The sequence below is a fragment of the Salvelinus sp. IW2-2015 genome, linkage group LG17 (genome assembly GCF_002910315.2).
Source record: "Salvelinus sp. IW2-2015 linkage group LG17, ASM291031v2, whole genome shotgun sequence".
NCBI classification, from domain to species: Eukaryota; Metazoa; Chordata; class Actinopteri; order Salmoniformes; family Salmonidae; genus Salvelinus; species Salvelinus sp. IW2-2015.
Window position 1 is genome coordinate 33,197,781 of NC_036857.1, and position 22,902 is coordinate 33,220,682.

At 41.4% G+C, this 22,902-nt stretch overlaps 1 protein-coding gene across 1 annotated transcript in view; it reads left to right on the forward strand.

Annotated features, from left to right (window-relative positions):
• LOC111976322 (uncharacterized) overlaps positions 1-12,315 on the forward strand; it is a 21,675-nt gene extending 9,360 nt beyond the window's left edge. The window contains exons 5-6 of the mRNA XM_070447742.1: positions 11,706-11,846; positions 12,061-12,315. Of these exons, the coding sequence (XP_070303843.1) occupies positions 11,706-11,846; positions 12,061-12,315 (396 nt within the window). The remainder of the gene's footprint in view (positions 1-11,705; positions 11,847-12,060) is intronic.
• The last annotated feature ends 10,587 nt before the right edge of the window (positions 12,316-22,902 follow it).

The following is a 22,902-nucleotide window of genomic DNA, read 5'->3' on the forward strand; positions in this document are numbered from 1 at the left end:
CATGGGACTCGTCTGAAGGAACCTATACAAATGAATGGAAGTATGGAGGTAGTATTGTGCCAACAAAAACAGACGTTAAATATGGGTCCAAAAAACCAAAATAATTTCATGAGCTTTTCTATATCTCCAAGATACACTGCATTAGAAAGTATTCAGACCCCCTGCTTTTTCAAATTTGTTACGTTACATCCCTTTTTCTAAAATGGATTACGTTAAAATGTTTTTCCCCATCAATCTACACACAATAGCACATTATAACTAAGCTAAAGCAGTTATTTTTTTTTAATTTTGCACATTTATTACAAATAAAAAAATGGAAATACCTTATTTACATAAGTATTCAGACCCTTTGATATGAGACTCAAAATTGACTCAGTGCATCTCTGTTTGCATTGATCATCCTTGAGATGTTTTCTACAACTTGATTGGAGTCCACCTTGTGGTAAATTCAATTGATTGGACATTGATTTGGAAAGGAACTGTCCAGTAGAGCTACGAGACAGGATTGTGAGTTGATCACCTGGCCAAACTGAGCAATCAGTGGGAAGAAGGGCCTTGGTCAGGAGGTGACCAAGAACTCAATGGACACTGACAGAGCTCCAGAGTTCCTCTGTGGAGATAGAAAACTTCCAGAAGGACAACCTCTGCAGCCTCACCCAATCAGCCTGTATGTAGGTGGCCAGACGAAGCCACTCCTCGTAAAAGGCACACCCTGATGTTGCCAAAGGATATGACAACCGAGCTTGAACCCTTTGCCTGAATGCTCAAGCGTCACAAATCTTGGCAGAAAACCTTGGCACCATCCCTACGGTGAAGCATCGTGTAGCAGCATCAATGCTGTGGGAATGTTTTCGCTGCTCAGTGACGCGAGACTTAGGTCAAGGATCGAGTAAAGATGAATGGAGCAGAAGTACAGAGAGATCCTTGATGAAAACTGCTTCCAACAGGAAAACGACCCTAAGCACACACCAAGACAACAGAAGAGTGGCTTCGGTACAAGTCTGCTAGAATTCCTTGAGTGGCCCAGCCAGAGCCCGACTTGAATACCCGACGTGTTACACTCCTTCAACTCCTCAGTAAAAGGCACACCGCTTAGATGTTTGCCAAAGGACTATGAAAGACCGAGATTGAACCCTTTGCCCTGAAATGCCAAGCGTCACAGTCTGGAGGAAACTCGGCACCATCCCTACGGTGAAGCATGGTCAGGTCAGCATCATGCTGTGGGAATGTTTTTCAGCTGCAGTACCGGAAGACTAGGTCAGGATCGAGGGAACGTATGAATGGAGCAAAGTACAGAGAATACCTTGATGAAAACCTGCCTCCAACAGGACAACGACCCTAAAGACACATCAGCCAAAGACAACAGAAGAGTGGCTTCGGTAGCAGTCTCTGAATGTCCTTTGGAGTGGCCCAGCCCAAGAGCCCGGACTTGAACCCCGATTGACATCTCTGGAGAGAACTCTGAAAATAGCTCTAGATGCAGCAACACTCCCCATACAACCTGACAGAGCTTGAGCGGTTTCTTGCGAGAAGAATGGAGAAATTACCTCAAATACCAAGTGTGGCCAAGTTGTAGTGTCATAACCAAGAAGACTCGAGGCTAATAATTGCTTGCCTTGCCAAATGTGCTTCAACAAAGTAACTGAATAAAGGATCTAATTATTTATGTAAATTTGGATTTCAGTTTTTTTATTGTTAATAACATTTGGCAAAAAAAAAAAAAAAAACTGTTTTTTGCTTCGTTATTATGGGGGTACATCGTGTGTAAGGTGGATGAGAGGAAAAAAGCAATTTAATGCAATTTTAGAATAAGGGATGGTAAATGTAAAAAAAATTACATTGAAAGTCAAGGGGTCTGAATACTTTCTGAAATGCACTTTATAGGAGCAGACACTTCAAAACTCCACAAGTGTCATGGACTCCATCTGAAGGTAACCAGTTACGGTTTAAAAAAAACAAATGGAAGTATGGAAGGTAGTTTGTGGGGCCTACCCCCCGAAAATAGGTTAAATATGTGTAAAAAATATATATAACAGTACCAGTCAAAGGTCTGGAACACCTACAGTGAAGTACATCAAAACTATAAAATAAACACACATCTGGAATCATGTAGTTACAAAAAAGTGATAAACAATAAAATGTTTCCACAAAATTCTACTTTTTAACAAGGACACCTGTTAATTGCAAATGCATTCCACGGTGATCTAACCTTATGAAGCTGGTTGAGAGAATGCCAGCATGTGCAAAGTATCATCAGGAACAGGGTGGCTACTTTGAAGAATCCTGTTTAACACTTGGTTACTTTTGGTTATACATGATTCATATGTGTTTATTTTCATAGTTTTGATATTTTTCACTATTATTCTACAAGTAGAAAATGTAGAACCATAAAGAAAAACCATTGAATAGGTGTTGTCCAAACTTTTGACTGGTACTGTATATCATTCCTCATGAATAGGCTAATATTGTCACTCATCTACACTATTCTTGATTATAATCTTGTCTTAATATATACTAAATATATATGTGTGAAATTTGTTTTGGATTTAGAAATGGACCATCATCATGCACCTGTCTCGAAACAAGGGCAGCGAAAAAAAATACATCGCCTTTTAAATAGCGATTGGAGAACGCTTTTCCGGTGGGTTCATTTTCATGCTAGCCAGGTAGGCTTACTCCTGTTTGTAAAAGAGAGCAATGTGCTTACATATTAGGAAGGATGAGCCAATAAATAGGATATAGTAGGCCTAGTCTATAGAAAGCTGATGGACCCTCCTCTTTTAATAGAGGCCATCCACTTCTGTTTTTCTTCGACGCACAGTTGCATAGCATATAGAAACGTTGCGCAACATGAGCTCATGGGCTCTCATGAAGTGTTTTGACTTCGATTTTTGATTACTTTGCATTGAAAATGTCATGAGTGATTAGAGGGACAATAGAGTGCTTGAGTGTCAGGCAGTTACGCAATTTGGTAGGGCTATCTAATGACCAGCAGCAGCATCAGAGCTGTAGAAGCCTAATTACCGGACTATAATGGTCACGTGGAATTTTGTGCCTGTCATGACTCCGTGACGCTGGTGTGGCGGTAATGCGGTCACCGTAAAAGCCCTTCTGACGACTCATACTAAATTCTTTCTGCTGCTCTGTTGTTTGCTAGCATACCTTAGTCTGGAAAACTGCCCATCATTGTCTTGTTGTGGTGACCAGGGACGAGGGGTGTTGCTACAAAAAGTCTCTTCAGCAAATGGATCGTCTCTAACAATTCAAGCCAAAGACGAAATTTTCAAAACTGCTGCCTTTACCCATGTGTGTTCTGGCTCTGGCCCACCCCATGGGTTTCTATGGACCATAAATGTTTCATACTTTGGGAAGTGCTCGATATCCAGACTCATTGCGGAGAAGAAACGTGGGCGTAGTGTTTTGGACAGATCAAGGAGTCTGGGTAGCCAGGCACGATTAAGCCTATTCCAGGACTAAAAATAGAATATCTTTCCCTCAAAGAGTACCTTCAGGGGGTATGCTATTAAATTCCCCAAGTGTCAATAGAGAAGCCTTACCCTTCACTCGATCTCTCCTCTCAGCTGGAGCTTCGTAGGCACCGTCCTTCATCAGAGCCAGGTATAGCGGCTGAGCCTGGCGTGGATCCTCTGAGCTGACCAACACACACAACACACACACAACACACAACACACACACACACACACACACACACACACACACAAACAGACACACACACACACACACACACACAGCACACACACACACAATCCACACACACACCCACATACCCACACACACACAGGCGAAGTTGGTACGATATTGTAACGCACAGACACAGACGCGAGAAGCTGACGCTCAACGTAGCTGTGATGTAGAAAAACCAGCACACATCGCCGTACACCTGCAGGCTGGTGGTCCCTTCACACCACTACATCCTAAGGCTGTGTTGAAGTATCTCAAACAGGCAGTATCTGGGCTCTTGTAGCCGACAATCTGCACACAATCGACTGGGGCAAGGAGAGGCAGAAATGAACGAGAAAGACAAGCCTGCTACATACACATCAATATACTCACGGATATTTATATTGGTAATAACCTTGGTTATAGATCGATATAAGGTTATAGACTGAAATCAAACCTATCCCACAGCAAATAAGTTATGCAATTATAATATAACACTTGAGTGTACAAAACATTAGGAACACCTTCTTAAAATTGTGAGTGCAACCCTCCTTTAGCCCTCAGAACATGCCTCAATGTTTCGGATGATGGACTCTAAGCAAGGTGTTGAAAGCGGTCATCAGGATGCTGGCCCATGTTGTACCTCCAGTGCTTCCGCCACAGTTGTGTCAGTTGGCCTGGCCAATGTCCTTTGGGAGGTGGACCATTCTTGATACACACAGGAAACTGTTGACGCTGAAAAACACCACAGCAATTGCAGTTCTTGACGAGCACTCTCACACCGGTGAGCCTTGGCAACCATGACTTGACACCATCGAGTTCGTGACAGTGTCCCCTTTCCACAGTGTGGTCATATTAGTTTGTAGCCCAAACGGTTCGGATGCTACAGACAAAAGTTGGCACATTAGCGTTACCGACTTCAGACAAGTCGGAGAGCAAAACAGGGAACATCGTCTTCGTGAGAGTCACATTTTTCCATAGAGTGTTGTTATTAGTTTGTAGGCCAAACCGTTCAGACGCTAGAGACGTTGTCGTGAGAGGAAAAAAACTGATTTCTCTAGCTTGAACTGAAGGATTTTGATGGGGATTTTTTTTATTACGTTACTTAGATTGACACACGAGTGCGTCAAATAGACTCTTAAATATTTTTTTATATGTGGCATACCGTTAAGCAGAACCAGTCATAACATTTTCATCTGACTGTSAAACAAATCACTTCGAAGGCTCCGTAGGCTACCTGCACACATTCATCCACTAAAATAATTCCAGCGTCCAACAGCGCACCAGCCATTTGAGGAATGGAAAAAGACATATGCTAGAAAAACACCAGAAAGTTTAACGAGGTTTGGCGATTGAGACACTTGTAACCTGGCTTGAGTACAGGTTGATGTTTCCACTGCTGTCTGCGCGCTGAGACGAGCCCAAACGTATACCACCTTTTTTCAAGTCCATTAGCTAGCTTTTTATGTAGWCGACATGCGTAATGATAAATTCCATTGTAGAAGCCTTCGGGTTCATTGAAATCTTTGGTCTTATTATTGCAATTGGCTAATCTTTAATCGGTACGGTGTACCGRCATTATTTATTTTGCCAGTACTCCATCCCGGACAGTACCGGCTTACTTTCACCACTGCACCTTAGCTAATCAAAAGGGACGTGGAATGACTCTCTTGATTCAAATAATCAACTAATCATCGAACGTGCACCCCTTCGGGTCCCCATGACCGAGTTAGGGAAACGCTGCCTAGCACTACCTGATTCTACTAATCAAATGTTTGATGATGAGTTGATTAGTGGAATCAGGTGTGTATTGTTAGGGCAAAAACAAAAATGTGTGTCCCCAGGACAGGGATTAAGAAACACTGGCCTTATTGTATTGAGAGAAAGGTTGTGTTTAGACAGTACACAAAACAATGGCGGAGGTGCATAAAGATGGCTTCCTCCATGCACTTTCCACAAATTCCTTGTTTACAAAGTTTCCATATTGTATATTGCCCTACATAATATTTTTTTTTGTATCTGTATTCATACCCCTTGACMTATTCAACATTTTGTTGTGTTACAGCCTGAATWAAAAATGTATTAAATTGATATTTTTTTCTCACCTATCTACACACACTACCCCATAATGACAAAGTGAAAACATGTTTTTAGACATWTTAGCAAATTTATTGAAAACACAGAAATATCTCATTTACATAAGTATTCACACCTCTGAGTCAATACATGTTAGAATCACCTTTGGCAGCGATTACAGCTGTGAGTCTTTCTGGCTAAGTCTAAGAGCTTAGCACACATAGATATTATTGTTCTGCTGAAAGGTGAATTTGTCTCCCAGTGTAAGTTGGAAGCAGACTGAACCAGGTTTTCCTCTAAGGATTCGTTCGTTGTGCATAGCTCGTTCTGTTTCTTTTTAGCCAATTTTTTTTTTTTAAAGAAGTCCTTGCCGATGACAAAACATACCCATAACATGATGCAGCCACCACCATGCTTGAAAATATTAGAGTGTTACTCAGTGATGTGCTGGATTGCTGAAAACATAAAAATTTTTTATTCAGGACATAAAGTAAATTTCTTTGCCGTGTTTTTTTTGCAGTTTTACTTAGTGCCTTATTGCAACCAATATGGCATATCTCTGTTACAGGGCTTCCTTATTTGTTTGTTGTTGATCCATTCTCAGCTTTGTCCTGTCACAGCCAATAAACTCTGTAACTGTTTTAAAGTCACCATTGGCCTCATGTTGAAATCTTTGAGCGGTTTCCTTCCTCTCCGGCAACTGAGATAGGAAGGACACCTATATCTTTGTAGTGACTGGGTGAATTGATACACCATCCKAAGTGTAATTAATAACTTCACCATGCTCAAAGGGATATATATATATTTTTGACCCATCTACCAATAGGTGCCCTTCTTTGCAAGGCATTGGAAAACCTCCCTGGTCTTTGTGATTGAAATTCACTGCTCGACTTACAGATGTGTGGGGTACAGAGATGAGGTAGTCATTCAAAAATCATGTTAAACACTTTTTGCAAACAGAGTGAGTCCATGCAACTTATTATGTGACTTGTTCAGCACATCCTGAACAAATTAAAACTTGCCATAACAAAGGGGTTGAATACTTATTGACTCAAGACATTTCAGACATTATGGGGTATTGTGTGTAGGCCAGTGACACACAATTTCTATTTAATCAATTTTCAATTCAGGCCATAATACAACAAAATGTGGAAAAAGTCAAGGGGTGTGAATACTRTCTGAAGGCACTGCACATGATCCCAATTCTAGCTCCAAGACGCCAGCAATTTGAAAAACCGAGAAAGTASATTGTGCTGATTTATTGTTCCATAGTTTATTGTTCCTGTAGTTTAAAAACTATGTGGATACTGCTAAAACAATGACTTCATATCTAGACTGACATATTTATGCACGCTCGCTAAGKTGTCTCAATACAAATGGCTGCTCTTATCAGTGGGTGCGCTTGCCCCCGATCTGCGCCGAGTCGTCGGCCGGGTGAAGCCCAAAGCGATTTTCCACAGAAGGGATGGACCAGGCCCCACTGGTCGGCATGGAAGCGAGTGCACCCACAATCACCAGGACAACATAAAAAACGATTGATTCATTAGGTTATGAACTGATATATTTAGGGTATGTTCTATGGTTTACATGTGTTCTGATAGTGTCCCAGTGAACATCTAGTCCATTGTCATAGTCCTGGAGGGCCAATCAGCTTCTATAGGGAGGAAACRGTTCCTTTACRAATAGCAACATCCCTCAGTTTGTTGTCTAAAGCATTTTTAGATCCCACATCAATAACCCTTGAGGAAATACACAGCATTGAGCTGTAAATAATGTAGAAATGCTATATTATTTAGGCCAAACTCTGATATCAGCTGTTGGAATGGTATAATATTTCTGTCCCTTACGAACTTCCCCACCTGACTGATGTTTTGGCGTTTCCAGGTAATATTAGCCAGTGTCTTTCCACCTGTGGCAAACAAGGAGTTGTTCCATATTGGACATGAAGGGAAGGAAGCTCCTATGATAGATAACCTTTTACGATGTATCCTTGCCACTTCACAATAGAAGTCCAGTAGTGGATGATCTATCTCAATCTGGTCTCAGAGTATTTCGTATTGTTCTGTATGGAAATCCAAGACACTCCGTTTAGTATGATGTTATGTTTTGTATGGTATGTACACATTTGTGATGTCCATCACCCATTTCGTATGATATGTTATAAATTACAATTTGTAAACTCAGCAAAAAAAGAAACGTCCTCTCACTGTCAACTGCGTTTATTTTCAGCAAACTAACATGTGTAAATATTTGTATGAACACAAGATTCAACAACTGAGACATAAACTGAACAAGTTCCACAGACATGTGACTAACAGAAATTGAATAATGTGTCCCTGAACAAAGGGGGGGTCAAAATCAAAAGTGACAGTCAGTATCTGGTGTGGCCACCAGCTGCATTAAGTACTGCAGTGCATCTCCTCCTCATGGACTGCACCAGATTTGCCGGTTCTTGCTGTGAGATGTTACCCCACTCTTCCACCAAGGCACCTGCAAGTTCCCGGAAATTTCTGGGGGGAATGGCCCTAGCCCTCACCTTCCGATCCAAACATCCCATACGTGCTCAATGGGATTTGAGATCCGGCTCTTCGCTGGCCATGGCAGAACACTGACATTCCTGTCTTGCAGGAAATCACGCACAGAACGAGCAGTATGGCTGGTGGCATTGTCATGCGGAATCAGTGTCAGATGAGCCTGCAGAAGGTACCACATGAGGGAGAGGAGGATGTCTTCCCTGTAACCCACAGCGTTGAGATTGCTGCAATGACAAACAAGCTCTCAGTCCGATGATGCTGTGGACACACCGCCCCAGACCATTGACGAAACCTCCACCTCCAAATCGATCCCGCTCCAGAGTACAGGCCTCGGTGTAACGCTCATTCCTTCGACGATAAACGCGAATCCGACCATCACCCCTGGTGAGACAAAACCGAGACTAGTCAGTGAAAGAGCACTTTTTGCCAGTCCTGGCTGGTCCAGTGACGGTGGGTTTGTGCCCATAGGCGACGTTGTTGACAGGTGAGGAACCTGCCTTACAATAGGCCTACAAGCCCTCAGTCCAGCCTCTCTCAGCCTATGCGGACAGTCTGAGCACTGATGGAGGGATTGTGCGTTCCTGGTGTAACTCGGGCAGTTTTTTTGCCATCCTGTACTTTGCCCACAGGTGTGATGTTCGGACTGTACCGATCCTGTGCAGTGTTGTTACACGTGGTATGCCACTGCGAGGAGACAATCAGCTGTCCGTCCTTTCTCCTGTAGCGCTGTCTTAGGCGTCTCACAGTACGGACATTGCAATTTTATTGCCGCTGCCACATCTGCAGTCCTCATGCCTCCTTGCAGCATGCCTACGGCACGTTCACGCAGATGAGGCAGGGACCGCTGGGCATCTTTCTTTTGGTGTTTTTTCAGAGTCAGTAGAAAGCTCTCTTTAGTGTCCTAAGTTTTCATAACTGTGACCTTAATTGCCTACCGTCTGTGTCTTAACGACCGTTCCACAGGTGCATGTTCATTAATTGTTTATGGTGCATTGAACAAGCATGGGAAACAGTGTTTAAACCCTTTACAATGAAGATCTGTGAAGTTATTTGGATTTTTACGAATTATCTTTGAAAGACAGGGTCCTGAAAAAGGGACGTTTCTTTTTTTGCTGAGTTCATTATATGTTAAGTATTTGCAAAACGTACAATATGTTACAAATTCTAGCTAGATTCTAGCTAATCCATTTTAGAATAAGGCTGTAARGTAACAGAATGTGGAAAAGGGAAGGGGTCTGAATACCTTCCGAATGCACTGTACATACTATATACATTTTACGGACGCAGTATATTTTACGTTAGTTATCTTTTTTMATTTGTTTTTATTTGATTGTATTCCAACGCCCTTCAGCTACCCTCAACCCCTCCCATCTATCTCTGAAAACCATCCAGTTTTGATTTCTAATTGCTATATATTTTCCAGCTGTGCTGTAATGGTTCAGAAAAGTTCAGGAAGTTTGTATTTTCATAGTTTCTACAGATTGTATATTAAAGATAAACATGTTTATTAAGAGTATTATTATATTATTGATCGATTGGCAATGGCTTTTCAAGTCACCCAGCAGTGCTATTTGCAGACTTAGCTCCAGGTAAATGTTCTTCAGCCATTCCTGAACCTGCAACCAATAACAAGCTACAGTACCAAAACAAGTGATCTAATGCTTCTAATAATGTCAGCCTTCCGAATTCAAATTCATTATATAAATAGTCCCATTTAATTTAGTTTGGCTTGCTGTTCCAAATAAAGTGGAATAGGTTTTGTCCATATCTTTTTTTAAATGTTGTAAGTAGGGCCATAAGTAAATATGATAAGTATAATAACTATGATAATAACGATGGTAATCCAGAGAGGTTATAAAAATMATCTAGATCTTCTATGAGGCTGTGCAGGGATCCAAATTGCGGATTTAAAAGAACACATGAGTCATCAGCGTACAATGACACCTTTGTTTTTAATAAGCCCTGGATTTCTAGCCCCTTGGTATTATTGTTGGATCAAATTTTAATAGCCAACTTTTCGATGGCCATAATAAATATATATGCCGATAGTGCACAACCTTGTTTCACTCCTCTTCACAGTTTAATAAGATATMATTTTGAAGTTATGACCACTCAGATTGATACATACAACTTACACTGAGTGTACAAAACATTKGGAACACCTGCTCTTTCCATGACAGACTGACCAGGTGAATCCAGGTGAAAGCTATGATCCCTTATTGATGTCACCTGTTAAATCCACTTCAATCATTGTATGCCTTGWGAAAATTGAGACATTTATTGTGTATGTGTGCCATTCAGAGGGTGAATGGGCAAGACAAAATATTTAAGTGCRTTTGAACAGGGTATGGTAGTAGGTATGGTAGTAGGTGCCAAGCGCACCAGTTTGAGTGTGTCAAGAACTATGATCCAGGCTGTATCACATCCGGCCGTGATTGGGAGTCCCATAGGGCGGCGCACAATTGGCACAGCGTCGTCCGGGTTTGGCTGGGATAGGGCGTCATTGTAAATAGGAATTTGTTCTTAACTGACTTGCCTAGTTATATAAAGGTTACATCTAAAAAATACAAACGCTGCTGGGTTTCTCACACTCAACAATTMTTGGTGTGTATCAAAAATAGTCCACCACCCAAAGGACATCCAGCCAACTTGACACAACTGTGGGAAGCATTGGAGTCAACATGGGCCAGCATCCCTGTGGAATGCTTTCAACACCTTGTAGAATCCATGCTCCGACGAATTGAGGCTCTGAGAGCAAAAGGGGGTGCAACTCAATYTTAGCAAGGTGTTCCTAATGTTTTGTGCACTCAGTGTATATCCTCCTTTGCTCAAACTCATTCCACGGCAGGCTGAGGGTTTTTGCTCCTCCCTTGTCCTTGATTGATGAATTAAGGTCACTGATTAGTAAGGACCTCCCCCCACCTGGTTGTCTAGGTCTTAATTGAAAGGAAAAAAACAAAAACCAGCAGACATTAGGCCCTCCCTGGAATAGGTTTGACACCCCTGCTTTAATGGGTCAATGAGTCACACTGAGGGCTTTGAGTCACTTTTAACTTGTTAGTTAATTAGAGTCTGGATCGACTCCACATAATTAAACACTTCACCAGCACTCAATGAAAATGATTCTATTTACAGTTCATTACACACCACTTCTCTCTTCTATGTTGGTGTGATGACAGTTGACTTCCTCATTATCCTGATATCCTGTCGGATTGTAAATMAGTTGTTCAACAGTCATTATCAGAGCTACTCCACTTTTCTGGAGTGATATTAAAGGCTGTGAATAGCCAAAAGTTGTACTTAAAGCTGTTGTTGCATTCGGCTGATTTTAAGATTTAGTATACATTACTGCGCATCTTAAAATAAAGCGAGCGRACTAAATCATCTAAAGTGTTATATCCGCCTCTCTCCCAGGGTAAAGGGAAAATGAACACATATTGGCTGATCGGACACAAGAACTACAGTGTGCAGAACGACAGTCTTGTGTGCCACTGGAACCCCAATCTAGCCAGAAAGAAGAAGACATTGGTGGGGAGCGACATTTCTATGGCGAACGTGAGTGCATTACACCCTAGGCAAACGGCGTTTGTACATCAATGTATTACACCTGTTGATTATCAGCCCAAAATTGGAACTAGCTCTCTCACCTTTTTCCTATCTTTCTTTCTTTCTCCTACTCTCTCTGCCACTCTTCCTTCCTCCCACTTCCATCTCTCCTTCCTCCCTTCCTACCTTCCATCCTTCTACCCCTTCCCTCTCTTGTTCTCAGTCCTGTGTGACAGTGCAGAGCCACAGTGAGAATGCTACCACTCCRGTGCCTCAGGGCTCCAAGGCCCAGCAGGGGGCCCTATGTGTGTCCGTGTCAGCCCAGGTGGAGCACTGTGCCAGCAGCTTCGGCACCCTGGGCTCCATGATCGGGGGCCTCCAGGGACTAGAGAGCCCCAGGGAGGGGAAAGCCTGCGGGGGGACGGGAGGAGACAAACCAGACCTGCTGCCTGGATCTGGAACCATCCCTCATATGTGATGGAGGGCTGGGATGGTAGGATGGACTGAGACAAGAAACTTCTCTAAAACTATATTGCTATGGTTTTTTCATCTGGCTGTTTGAGTGGAGATTCAGGTGATTTTAATGATGATGTAAATACAGTATATTTAGGCATGTGTGAAAGAACAGCAATGAATAAAAGAAAAACAGTTACTCTGATATCTGGTGTGGGTGTGTGTGCGGGTGTGTGTGTGTGTGTGTTTTTATATACAGAGTAAACGTTTTTGTATCAACCTTGGACAGATTGTGTTGTCATTGTCCATCTTTTTATTAGTCACATAAGATCAAAACGTCTGTGGATGAATAAAATCTCCTTTAAAATGAGCAGCGAATCTTTTTAATGTTCAGTCTTCAAAGGCACAACCGCAATAGCCAAATTAGTTGAAGTGGGTGCAATTATATGCAGATTTGTGGGAAGGGTCATTCTGGTTAGGCAGGCCCTGATTGGTGCAGRGTTCCAAAGGGTAAAGTCCCCCGGACATCAAATGAAGATATAGGGCGTGTTCCTTTGCTCAGGCGTTGCTGACGCCCCCCAGATCTTACAATGCCTGGATAGGTATTTTACATATCAGCTAACCACATATGTTATAGCAAGTCGATGACGTGGCATGCAACCATTGGTTAATGYATGCAACGTCTGAGCAGGGTAACGCAACCAATTATAGACTGCTCAAAGGAGAAGACAGACACACTCTTCTTGAAGGGTACATCTCAATKGTCTAAATTGGCTTATTCTCTTTGATCCACACTGAAGACAAATAACATAGGCTTTTGCCATGCTGCTGTATTAAGGCCTTGGTTATTACATTCCAATTGGATCTCTAGATGATACCGGCCAGACACTCCTGCGTCTCAGATTGGGTATGCCGATCTAGGCTCAGGTCCCTACTGTCCATATAATGATATTCATTATATCTCAAAATCATCCTAGATCAGCTCTCCTGAATAGAGGCGTTGTAGATTAGAAATTATTAGCCCAGTAGTTGGACCTGTAGCCGAAATGTGGCCAGTTCGAATCCAGGGCCGGGAGCTGAGAAAAGCGGGAATTGATCTGGCAACTGGAGGGCTGCTGGGATCACATCCTAAAGACATTCCCCTACCGTTTGGCCCATGAGCAAGGCCCTTTACACGTGTGAAATAGCAGTTGAAGTCGGAAGTGTACATACACCTTAGATATACACCTTAGCCAAATACATTTAAGATCAGTTTTTCACAATTCCTGACATTTAATCCAAGTAAAAATGCCCTGTCTTAGGTTAGTTAGGATCACCACTTTATTTTAAGACAGTTAAATGTCAGAATAATAGTAGAGAGAATGATTTATTTCAGCTTTTATTTCTTTCATCACAWTCCCAGTGGGTCAGAAGTTTACATACACTCAATTAGTATTTGGTAGCATTGCCTTTAAATTGTTTAACTTGGGTCAAACGTTTCGGGTAGCCTTCCACAAGCTTCCCCCAATGAGTTGGGTGAATTTTGGCCTATTCCTCCTGACAGAACTGGTGTAACTGAGTCGGGTTTGTAGGCCTCCTTGCTCGCACACGCCTTTTCAGTTCTGCCCACAAATGTTCTATAGGATTGAGGTCAGGGCTCTGTGATGGCCACTCCAATACCTTGACTTTGTTGTCCTTAAACCATTTTGCCACAACTTTGGAAGTATGCTTGGGGTCATTGTCCATTTGGAAGACCCATTTGCGACCTAGCTTTAACTTCCTGATTGATGTCTTGAGATGTTGCTTCAATATTTCCACATAATATTCTAACCTCATGATCTATTTTGTGACGTGCACCAGTCCCTCCTGCAGCAAAGCACCCCCACAACATAATGATGGTCATTATGGCCGAACAGTTCTATTTTTGTTTCAGCAGACAGAGGACATTTCTCCAAAAAGTATGATCTTTGTCCACATGTGTTGTTGCAAACAGTAGTCAGGCTTTTTTATGATGGTTTTGGAGCAGTGGCTTCTTCCTTGCCGAGCGGCCTTTCAGGTTATGTCGATWTAGGACTCGTTTTACTGTGGATATTGGATATAGGACAAGGTCCTTTGCTGTTGTRCTGGGATTGATTTGCACTTTTCACACCAAAATACATTCATCTCTAGGAGACAGAACGTGTCTCATTCCTGAGCGTTATGGCGGCTGCTTGGTCTCATGGTGTTTATACTCGCGTACTATTGTTTGTACAGATGAACGTGGTACCTTCAGGCGTTTGGAAATTACTCCCAAGGATGAACCAGACTTGTGGAGGTCTACAATTGTTTTCTGAGGTCTTGGCTGATTTCTTTTGATTTTCCCATGATGTCAAGCAAAGAGGCACTGAGTTTGAAGGTAGGCCTTGAAATACATCCACAGGTACACCTCCAATTGACTCAAATGATGTCAATTAGCCTATCAGAAGCTTCTAAAACCATGACATCCTTTTCTGGAATTTTCCAAGCTGTTTAAAGGCACAGTCAACTTAGTGTATGTWAACTTCTGACCCACTAGAATTGTGATACAGTGAATTATAAGTGAATTAATCTGTCTGTAAACAATTGTTGGAAAAATGACTTGTGTCATGCACAAAGTAGATGTCCTAACCGACTTGCCAAAACTATAGTTTGATAACAAGAAATTTGTGGAGTGGTTGAAAACTAGTTTTAATGACTCAGTGTATGTAAACCTCCGACTTCAACTGTATGTATAGCCATTGTAGCAATTGAAAGGGAACCGTTTGGAGAGAATTATTAGACTAAACACAAGACTGAATCCAAACATTACACTGTTGATTTTAAGTGCATTTAGTGTACTTTTCGCTGCATGTGTGAAAATGAAATCTGAAAATACTCTGGATACATTCAGTAACATGATAACAATATTTGAGTGAGAGGACTAACTGGTGTGGCCACAGCTCTCCAAAGTGTGCACAGTTCCTAAGTAATTTCAATGGATTTTTATGACTCAAAGAAGAGTCTTTAACTGTAAGGTGTTTTTTTGAGCTCTCCTACCTGCGCTGTTGAGGAGAACACTTGTAGTTGTTTTGGATGGAACAAAATCCTGCATCCCCGCCKTCACACAATTACTGTTGTTGTTTAAGCAATCCAAAAATGGTCCATTATAAATCACAATCTGTGTCAGMTGGGAATAATTTGAAAGCTCGTTCTATTGCCAACATTATAGCTACATTATAATATATGTTACTATATTACAGTGTTAGGTTTTCACAATTCAAATCAAAGATACTGAATTTTGACACGCTAAAAGGGAGTCATGAATGGATTCAGGTGTGTGTGCAGCGGAGAATTTTCTTCACAACAGACAAACATAGGCTCATTATTTTCAGAACAACCCAGTGTATGACGCCAAGTCATCTTGTAACAATACATTAAACACAGTGATCATAAATGTTGACACTGTATATGACATGAGTTTTATGCTATGGGTGTGAAGTGCACATTTGGACTCACGGGTGTTTGGCTTGCTTGTATGACATCAAAGCTGTATTTATTATAATCCTCAACGTCTTATCTTTCAAAATACATAGAGTCCTCTTAATTTACAACATTTTCCTCACTCGCATAACAAATAATGTGCAAAAGTTGCCCAATTAGCGGGAGGGATGGGAGCAACTTCTTGTCACACAAGGTGCTCAAGTTCAGAATGCCTGTCAGTCAAAACCCATACAGCGCTGTGAAGACCAGACCTAGAGCTCTGACGTTATGTGTAGCATGTAATTGTACAGCCACTGCATTCCAATTTTAGGCGTTTATCAGTGCCCAAATCCAGCGGTGGAAAAAGTACACAGTTGTCATACTTGTCAAAGTAAAGATACCTTAAGAGAAAATTACTCAAGTAAAAAGTGAAAGTCATCCATTAAAATACTACTTGAGTAAAAGTCTAAAAGTATTTGGTTTTAAATAAACTTAAGGATCCGCCCCTTTTTTCCAATTTTCGCATAAAACGACATACCCAAATCTAACTGCCTGTAGCTCAGGACCTGAAGCAAGGATATGCATATTGTTGATGCCATTTGAAAGGAAACACTTTGAAGTTTGTGGAAATGTGAAATGAATGTAGGAGAATGTAACACATTAGATCTGGTAAAAGATAATACACAAAAAAAACATGCGCTTCTTTGTAGTTTTTTGTACCATCATCTTTGAAATGCAAGAGAAAGGCAARAATGTATTATTCCAGCCCATGCGCGATTTAGATTTTGGCCACTAGATGGAAGCAGTGTATGTGCAAAGTTTTAGACTGATACAATGAACCATTGAATTTCTGTTCAAACTGTTGTATCAAGACTGCCCAAATGTGCCTGATTGGTGTATTAATACATTTTCAAATTCATAACTGTGCACTCTCCTCAAACAATAGCATTGGATTCTTACACTGTAATAGCTACTGTAAATTGGACAGTGCAGTTAGAATAACAACAATTTAAGCTTTCTGCCAATATCAGATATGTCTATGTCCTGGGACATTTTCTTGTTACTTACAACCTCATGCTAATCACATTAGCCTACGTTAGCTCAACTGTCCCGCGGGGGACCCACCGATCCTGTAGAGGTTTTTTAAGTATCAAAAGTAAAAGTATAAATCATTTCAAATCCCTTATATTAAGCAAACCAGACAGCACCATTTTTTTATTTCAGTTTTTATTGATGGATAGCCAGGGGCACACTCCATCACTCCAACACTTTACAAATAAAGCAGATCAGAGGCAGTAGAGATGACCAGGGATGTTCTCTTGAAAAGGGAGTGAAATTGACCATTTTCCTGTCCTGCTAAGCATTCAAAATGTACTTTTGGGTGTCAGGGAAAATGTATGGAGTAAAAAGTACATTATTTTCTATAGGAATATAATGAAGTAGAAATAAAAGTTGTCAAAAATATAAATAGTAAAGTAAAGTACATATACCCCAAAAACTACTTAAGTAGTAATTTAAAGTATTTTTACTTAAGTACTTTACACAACTGCCCAAATCTGCCATTTTCAACCTGTATACGGGTGCGAGTGTAAAGGGCTAACCCCACAACATGCTCTCCATCCAGGGGCACTGCACAGCAGCTTTAACCCCATGCGTGTCTCAACTGTATGTGATGTGTGCTGTCCAGAGACCGTGCTATCAGGGGTTGTTCACTGTAACATGGAAAATAAAGTCGTATTGTATGTATTGTCTTGTTAAATGGCCAAAATTCCACCCTGCCTGTCAGAAATCACGGCAGAGCAAATACTCCAGCTTAAACCTAAGATCTACAGTAGTGGCCCAGGGTGGATTTGGAGTTCAGAAATCGTGTTGGTGATACAATAATGGTACTGTGTATGGATCATGTAGCTTGTCAAGTGTAAGGTGTTCTGTCAATATGCCACAAGGGGGCACAATTTGATCAAACGTCAGCTCCTTGCTGATGTACAAGTTTACTGTGCACTGCTTCACTAGTCAAGGGCTGCAGGGGGCATAGCCGCGGGAAGTCTTTTGGGGGTCGGGGGTGCTGCGATTTGCAGAATTAAAAAAAGTTTAAAAACATCTATATTGGTCTGCTAATGCAGGACTAGTAAAGGCCCAGTGCTTACCAGCATTTGTAACTTGAGTCTGATAGTTATCTGTACAAAACAGTTAATCTGATAATACTTGTGGAATATAAAAATACTTGCTTGATATATGTTTTCCAGTTTCTTGAAATACTTAGCTTAAAGCTTATTTCTATGTGAAAAGTGAAGTGGTGTATTCCTTCTTTTTTAGTAGACGCTCTGATCCAGAGCAACTTACAGTAGTGATGGCATACATTGTTTTTCACGTGGAAATTAAACCCACAACCCCATTAGCTATCTTATAAATATAWAACTTTGCTCTGTGCTTCTCAGAGCATGCACTTGGTAGCCTACCGGAACCCTCTGTATATAGCCTCACTACTGTTATTTTATTGTTGCTCCTTAACTATTTGTTATATTTGTATTTATTTTTTTCTGTAAACTGCATTGTTGTTTGAGGGCCTGTAAGGTCTACACCTGTTGTATTCGGCGCATGTGAAAAATACAATTTGATTTGATAATTTGCTTGAGCCCACGCTAAATAGCTGAGGAGACAAAACATTGACTTTGCTTGGGAAGTAATCTAATTCTGTCACTATCAATTGAATAAGCTATTCACTTTCTGTACAATAGAAGATGTTTAAACCCAGACAGCTTTTAGGAAAACACTTGTGACCTTCTCTCGTTGGGTTCAGCCACAGAAGAAGAGTAGCCAGCAGTTAAAGCTTAGGCCTAAATATTTCTGCGTCGGTTGGTCTACTCTGCTTGGGAAGCAAGGTAGGCCTTACTTATGATTCCAAATGACATCTCAGATTGAATTATTTGCAAGCAGGTGTAACAGTTTAACTTTATGGCGTTCCCTCACCCCGACGCGAACCAGGGACCCTCTGCACACATCAACAACACCCACGAAGCGTCGTTACCCATCGCTCCACAAAGGCCYCGGCTCTTGCAGAGCAAGGGGAACCACTACCTAAAGGTCTCAAAGCGAGTGACGTAACCGATTGAAATGCTATTAGCGCGCACCACCGCTAACTAGCTAGCAATTTCCCATCCGTTACACAGGGACATTTTCATWGCAAACAAGACACACTGATTTGGCATTGSAGAAATATGACAACATGATAATGAACACATAGGCCTATCTCCCTGTCTATTAGCCTGTAATTTCGGTAATTTGTGTGGTATTAAAAAATATTCTGCTAATATGTAAAATTACGTAGAATTGCATGAAATGTTTATAAAAGGCAATTCTTTCTCTGACCTGTAAATATGATGATAGATTCATGKAATGCTTTTACTATAAAGGAGATATTTCCACCCCTACTCTTGTCCACGGTGGTCTGCAAACCCACAACCTTCTGGCCCGCAGCCCTGTGCGCTATCAAAATTCTGGCCTTGGCAGCCCTGAAGCGAAACCTTTCAGAGATAACAAAATAACAAAATAAAAGTTGGAATGGGAGAGTATTATTTTGGGTTCAACATGGAAATACACTTTTGTTTACATGTGCACATTAACACCTCCTCATGTTCAAACAATCCTGACTACAGTTTTGCATACAGAAGTCTAAAACTCAGAGCTACGTCAAGTTGTCCAGAACTATAATGTACATTACAGACATCTTTATTCAAAAATGACTACAGTGAAAACGGACTGGTTATATCATTCATTGGATACTCCTTGCATGTTTGAGCTCAAAATCCAAAATGCCATGTGTGGGTTGAGAATATGTTGTAGGGTGAGTCATTTATTGGAGCTAGCTGGCTTRAGGGAGAATTACCTGGGTGGTATTCATTTGAGCACACAGTAGCAAAACATTTAACACTGGTGTGTAACCGAAAACATAAACAAGTGTTAAGTATTGGACACGTTCAGATAGTACCTCACTGTTCAGGACCGTTTGCTTCCTAATGAATATGGCCCTGCTATCTTTGTCAGGTCTACCAGAGGCTTCTGGGACTGGGGCATCATATGACTGGTGCTGCAGTAAACACTTGAAAGTGTTCGCCACGTCCATGGAGTGACACCTAGAGAGAGAGAAAGAGAGAGAGATAGAGAGATGGGAGTCGTGTGACTTTGACTGTGCCCGGAATGGCAAGAGACCACCTATTGACAATTACACACATAACACACACACTGAGGCACAGTAGCACCAATCCAGTCTAGGCCAGCCATAAGTGACACAGTTAAGTGTTGGGTTAACAAAGATGGGGACATAGGATACATAAGTCCCCATTTGTAATGATTAGGGCCAGGAGTTTCACCTTACCTTATCACCTGACCATGTGTGTCCCTAACAAATTAATCATTGATTAATAACTTCCCCTACCTTAAAACACCACAGCATGGGTGAAATTATGTTAGTCACTACATGACCAAAAGTATGTCCACAAAACTTCAAAGTGTTTCCTTTCAAATGGTATCAAGAATATGCATATCCTTGCTTCAGGWCCTGAGCTACAGGCAGTTAGATTTGTGTATGTCATTTTAGGCYAAAATTGAAAGAAAAGGGTCCGATCCTTAATTAAGGAGCCTTTTGGTCCTACACTTGCCGCTCCTGCTGATGAGAGGTAATATTCACAAGAAGCTCTTGTCCTATGGCCCAACAGTGAATTGCCAGCTATTGGGGCCATTTTGAATGCCAGGCTTGTCATTTACTTCAATTACTGCTAGCAGCAGTCAGAGACTTGACCTCTGACCTCTGTAATTGAGCGGGGTGTATGAACAACACCACGCCTGACAATAGCTGACTGAACCTGCCAAATGGCGACATAGGMATCCTGTCGGAGTTTAGTGTTAGTATCATACAACATGTTAATCCAGAATTGTTGACTAAAAGATTTTGGGAATCATTTTTTTGTGAATGATTTATAGTATGACATTTTGGGAACCTGTTTTTGTGAAACATTTTGTATTAATATGTGAAACATTTGGACACCGTCACAGATATTCAAATAAAATAAATGTATCTTCCATCTGGGAAAGCTGTTTGACTGCAGTTAGTGACGAGTGAATGACACAGTTGTGAATCAGTAGTGACGTGATGTGATAGAGGAAGGGGACGATTGTTTGTGCTTCCACCGCTTAGCTTAGGATGCTGCTTCAGTGGACAAAAATGTTGATGAATAATATGGAAAGCTTATCACCTGCTCTGAAGTAGTGGAGATGACTTAAATGAGTGATTAGGATGGGTGTCAACCAGCCTTTCAGAGAGTAATGTCGGCTGCTGTTGATGAAGAGAAAAATGATCCAATCCATGCTCTTCTAACCTTTAACCTATTATTATGTATTATGCTACTACTTCATACCACAATAACATGTCCCAACGATCAACTTGAATAATGACGCCATCTGATAGAAAAGGTCAAGATAGGCCTTTCCCTTCCCATCTCTAGTCACCCCCCACCCCCCTCTTATACCCCCTCAATCCACCTCCACAAACACACACATTCTCTCTCTCGCACATCACACACACACTCCCATGGAGAGCCTGGATGTCATGCCACACTCACTTGTCGTGAGGTGTGGAAGCAGGTGGGATCATTTGTGGAAATGACTCGTGTGCATTCCTCCCCTGATAATAACGCTGTCACAAGGGGACAATGGGATGACGGCACAGCCCTGAATAGGTGCTGCCTTCTCTCTGCGATCTCTACCTCTATACCCCAGGCAGCCAGAGGCAACTTAAATGGGGAGGACGGGCTCATAGTAATGGCTGGCGCAGAATCAATGGAATGGTATCGAACACATCAAACACATGGTTTCCGCCCTCGCCTCAGCATCCTCCTGTGCTCTCTTTGTCGTTCTGTCTCTCTCTCTCACTCTCTTTGTCTCTCTCTCTCTTTGTCACTCTCTCTCTTTGCCTCTCTCTCTCTTTGCCTCTCTTTCTTTGTCTCTCTCTCTCTTTGTCTCTCTRTCTCAACCCCAGGCACTGACTCAGAGAGAACTCGCTGCCATCTAGTCATATGCACACCCCTGTGCAATATTACTTTATGACACTTATATTACATTATATAATATTGTTTCATGTACGTTCTCGAAAACGGGTCCAATCAGAAAGGAGAGTCTTGGGGGAAAGGAGAGTCTTGTTTTCTTAAACCAGCATCAGATACTTTTGAAAAGGTATTACATGTTCAGGGGATGTCAGTGTAATTGCTCAATGCTCAGTGCTCCATGCCCTGCATACATATCTCAGTGGTTCCCTACTTCTGAAAATGTAGCTGTTCTTCTAAACGTCAGAAACGTGTCAGAAGTGTTGTATTATTTTCACTTCCCAGATTCTGTTTCAGTCACCAGGGCCATAGCCAGGGTCTGAGTTTTAGTGAGGTCAGTTAAGAAAGTTGAAGATCGTTTACTGCATTTCTATTCAATTTAAAAACTCAAAAATGCTATTTAGAGAACAGTAAAAAAGAAACAAAAATGACTCCTGCCATTATCACATTGGTTGCCGTAGCTTCATTCACCTCAGACGATCTACAAACACAGCCTATTAGCTATACAATTTGCCGCTACACATTAACTCACATCAACTCAGCACCGGGTTTAAACACTATAATCAAATACGTACAGAGGGACCTGTTGGCAGAAAAAGTATTTTATTAATTAAAGGTAAACAAATGTTTGCTTTTCAGCTAATTTCCTGCAAGTTGCAATTTTAAAAGCACATTTCCTGCAATTCTACACATTTTGCCATGACTTGTGCCATGTTAACATCAAATTTTATTGGTCACGTACACATGGTTAGCAGATGTTAATGCGAGCGTAGCGAAATGCTTGTGCTTCTAGTTTCCGACAGTACAGTAATATCTAACAAGTAATCTAACAATTCCACAAAAACTACCTTATACACACAAATGTAAAGGGATGGAATAGGAATATGTACATATAAATATGTACATATAACAGTCTGATGGTCTTGAGATAGAAGCTCTTTTTCAGTCTCTCGGGCCCAGCTTTGATGCACCTGTACTGACCTGGATAGTAGCGAAGTGAACAGGCAGTGGCTCGGGTGGTTGTTGTCCTTGATGGTCTTTTTGGCCTTCCTGTGACA